Here is a 4,506-nt window from a genome sequence, read left to right as displayed (position 1 = left end):
CATGGTGAGTCTCAGCTCCAGATGGTTTTTATTCTCATGTGGGTTTTTTTTGAATGTTGAAGAGTTTGGTGTGTTCAAATGACCCGAGCACAGAATTTCAGGAGCACTTCACCTTAGTATAAAAGATTTAATTGAGACAAAGTTAAAGTATGCAGATATTACATGTGATCAGAATGCAGTCTGAGGAACAAAGTCAGAGCAAACCTTGCCTGGTCAATCAGCCTGATGTTTGTTCTGTTGTAGTTGCTACTCGAGTCTTAGCTGATTTTTTCCTCCTAACACCTTGAGTGCTTGTTCCTGCCTCTGCTGCTCGTGTTTTCTCTCTTCCAGTCGCTCCTGAGTCTGAGGCTCCTTTCAGAGGTTGTTGGTTCTGTCCAGAATGTCTCGGTCGTTGGTCCTGTTCAGCCAGCTGCTGGCTAATGTCTCTTCTTCATTCTGCTTCCATCCTTGGTCTCATCCCTCCTTCATCACCTGCCTCCTCTTCCACATCTTTCAAGCTCTCATTCCCTATGTGTACGGTCCCTGATGTCACGTGCATTACTGGGTACACTCCAGCAGGGGGCGCCGTTGGACAAGTCTGAGAACTCACATACGGTGGAGGTTGTTTCCCTGTGTGCTCCTCCTGATTCAACCCCTGCACACTCTGGCAAATGAGTGCCAGTTCTTCATAAGCTTTTTTGACACTTGCATACTTCTTTTGGTCCTTTTTAATTTGTCTGCGGCCCAAGAAAGACTTGTATGTCACCATTTTTTCTGCGAGTCCCTGCATCTCCAATTGTATTTGCTTGACTCTGTCCCACACTATTTTCGTGAGGTGCTGTCTGGATTTCTCATCTATTCCGACCAGCTGTATCAACATCGCATCTAGTTCTCTCCTTCTTGCTCCGTCGCTCGCATAAACTCGGTTGATTACCGCTACTACCCGATTTGATTGTTTTTTCACGGTTTTATATATCACATTACTCTGCTCGAGGGGCTCCATCTCTCATTCAGCATATACCACTCTCATACGGCCCTCAAACTTTATTTTGTAATCCTTTCACTCCACGAGATGCTGACCGCGCGTTGATTGGAGCACACAGAAGCCTCGACCCAACAGTGTCAGCTTGTTGTTGTACCGATCAAAACACTTGATCAAAAACCTCCACCCGAGGTGTCTTTTTCTCGCTTATTCACACACAGAGATGAGCCTCACTCGTTTCACACACACACACACACACACACACACACACACACACACACACACACACACACACACACACACACACACACACTTACACACACACACAGACAGATGAGTCTGCGCGTCTCCCCTCTGTTTCCTTGTTCTTCAAACAACACTCTATATATTTTCTTCACTCCTTTTTATGCATTTTAATTGATTAAATTTTTTTCATCGCCTCGTGTGCGGAATTTTAAATTATGAGTTATTTTTTCATCGTCTCGTTTGAGGAGTTTTTTAAATTATGAGTTATTTTTTCATTGTCTCGTGTGCGGCTTGTTTTAATTTTGAGGTTTTTATTTTTATAGCGTGGTTTCTCCTTTTATTAATTTATTCACGCATTTTCCACGGTCCCCGACTCGCGTTTTAATCCTAGTTTTATTTGCCAATTCCGTCCGTTTACTGGGTCCCTCAATTCCCCAGCCCGACGTCAGCTGAGCTCACGTGACCCCGTCTACGTTTAACTACCGGCCCGTCGACCGATAGGAGGCACGCTACTGCAGAGATACTACTAGGATTTTTCTTCTTCTCTTATTTCTGTTTTTGGCCTTCTTAGTCTTTTTATCCAATTATTTCTCTTTTGTTATTTTCTTCTCTTATCTCTTATTCTTATCTTCACTTTTCTCTTTGACCTTAGTCTTAGCGCTTCTCTCTTTGTTATTTGTACTCTATTATTCTATTATTCTGCAAACTTTAAGCTCTGTGCTCAATGCCTTTAGTTATTATATTCACCTTAGCTGCTAATCCTCCTTTATTTCAGGAGACAGAACACACCATGCTCACCCAGAGGCTTCAATTTGGTTTACGGCAGAATAGCGGAGTTTTTGGGCCTTTCGGCCAACTTAGGTAACCCGCTTACCTGTTATTTATGTGAGGCGCCTCTCCTCTGGATGCGAACGGCCGCTCTGCTCATGGGTCGAATCTCACCGCTCCTCGTGTGCTCGAAGGTCATTACGTCGAGGTCATCATCTGAAGAGTTTGGGATGTTCAAATGACCCGAGCACAGAATTTCAGGAGCACTTCACCTTAGTATAAAATATTTAATTGAGACAAAGTTAAAGTATGCAGATATTACATGTGATCGGAGTGCAATCTGAGGAACAAAGTCAGAGCGAACCTTGCCTGGTCAATCAGCCTGATGTTTGTTCAACCAAACTGTCTATGAGCGAGATTTATAGGTTTCTCGTCCCGCCCTTTCGGGTTCGGACAGACTTGTGATTGGGTGTCAAAACCTCTTGATGGTCCGAGTGACACCATGTTCAGCCACTCAGGAGCAGATCCTATCTCCATGGTTACTCCGAAAGCCGCAGACAGCCTTGCTCATTCTTCTACTGATAAGGGTTAATTTACGAGCTTTGTTTTGGAATGCAGGAACACTTACTCTCCAGCTTGTAGTTTGGCTTTCGTCTGTATAAAGCTTTAAAACACAATTCCTGTGTGTCTGAACTATTATTAATGTGAGAGCATAAATACTCAACCTGTGTTAAGTATAAAGTATATGAATGTTGTGTTTTAGCGTTATTTATGTTAATCAATGTGTGAGCAGTGTGTCACATTGCTGGGCCCTCAACTCTCAGCTGCTCTACTCAGAGAACAAAGAAGGATCGTTTCCTTCTGCACAAACAAGTGTCTTACCTGTCTTCGTTTCCCTCAGAATTTTATCAAATGTGAACTTGTATGATTATCCTTAGCAATTGTGAGATTATATATAAAACATATTAAACACTTTAGAATTAATGCAGGCCTGTAAATATAGTTCAAACCCTTGAATTCAGACACGCACACACCTTGTAGAAAATGCATCATTTCACATCATCAGAGAAATGTCAAGGCTTGTCAAAAGATATAAAAAGATATAAAATATATCAAATCCAACAATGTCCAGAGGACCAGATTGAACTTTTTTGGATTTTTCTACCTGGATTTTTGAACATGCATCAGGATTACACTGACAACTCTGATTTTACATCAGACACAGCATTACTGCGGTTAGCCGGTAGAAGACAGATCTCTATCGTTTCTACCGTGTACCGTATATATCGTGCATTCCTACTAGCCACCACTAAACGTATTAGAAGAACACCACCTTGAAGGCTTTGCCACAGGATGTTGTGGAAGAGATGACATGCTCTAATGGAGTACCTCACGAGCTGTAACTTTTACACATAATTCATAATCCAACATTTTTCAGTCAGGTCATTTGGACAATTTCTTTTTTTGTGCTGGAACATTTCGCCTTCAATCCGGAAGGCTTCATCAGTCAAGTTCAGCATGGATTTTGTTGTTTTCAACCGGTTTGACACGACTGTCAAGAAGGAAGAGGTCCAGCAATGGAGGAGTGGCGTACCAAAGAGACCATCTTATCACAAGCAGAACTGGTTTGTTCCACTTTGGAGTAAGCTGTTGGGGGAGGAATCAGTTTTGTTGTGTGTTTCCTTGACTGATGAAGCCTTCTGGACGGAAGGCGAAACGTTTCAGCACAAAAAAAGAAACTGTCCAAATGACCTGACTGAAAAATGTTGGATTGTATACCTGGATTATTGAGCATGCACTTTGTTACTAATTCATAATCCTACTTTACTGCCTTCCCTGCTTTAAACCCATGTGTTTTACATTTTAGTTTAGATTTTTACAATAAAGATGTATTAAAAATATCTTCACTTTTATTATTTACAGATATGCACAAGGTTCATGTTAAAATTGCAAAACATCACACTGTGCTGTAATCTTTGAAACTGCTTTTACAATAAGCTAGACTTGAAAACAATTAGATTAAAATTTGTCCTTAAATTTTAAAGATTTGTCTTTCATTAAATTTAAAAACATAAAAGTATTACTTATTAAATAGTCAGTTGGTCTGTGAACGCCTTGTGGTCCTCCTAGAAGAGCTGAAGAGTGGCTGTTGATGTAAATGGTAAATGGACTGTACTTATAGAGCTCCTTTCTATCTTATTTCAAGACACTCAAAGTGCTTTACACTACAATCTGTGTCCTCATCGACCCATTCATACAGCTCTATACTAGATCACTACAAAGCTAATTGAACAAATCATTCTAAAGGGACTAATCAGTGCTTTATCACATTCATACACTGATGGACACACATCAGAGGCTATGAGGGGTTCAGTGTCTTGCCCAGGGACACTTCGACATGTGACTGCTCGTGGATTCGAACCCCCCAACTCTCGCATTGGAGGACGACTGCTCTAACCACTCAGCCACAGCCACCTCAGATAAACAGATCAGCAGCAACATGAAACAGATCAGCAGCAACATGACACAGA

At 41.4% G+C, this 4,506-nt stretch overlaps 1 protein-coding gene across 1 annotated transcript in view; it reads right to left on the bottom strand.

Moving 5' to 3' along the window:
- The window catches only part of cdk19 (cyclin-dependent kinase 19), a gene marked incomplete at its 3' end in the record, with an annotated part of 9,049 nt that extends 6,875 nt beyond the window's left edge, over positions 1-2,174 (bottom strand). Inside the window, 1 exon segment of the mRNA XM_037686060.1 lies at positions 2,150-2,174. Coding sequence (XP_037541988.1) covers positions 2,150-2,174 — 25 coding nt within the window.
- Between the last annotated feature and the right edge of the window lie 2,332 nt (positions 2,175-4,506).

This window comes from Nematolebias whitei, chromosome 12 (assembly GCF_014905685.2).
Source record: "Nematolebias whitei isolate Nwh7 chromosome 12, NemWhi1, whole genome shotgun sequence".
In the NCBI taxonomy this organism is placed as follows: Eukaryota; Metazoa; Chordata; class Actinopteri; order Cyprinodontiformes; family Rivulidae; genus Nematolebias; species Nematolebias whitei.
The sequence above is the reverse complement of the archived record's forward strand: the minus strand, read 5'-3'. Positions and strand labels throughout refer to the sequence as shown.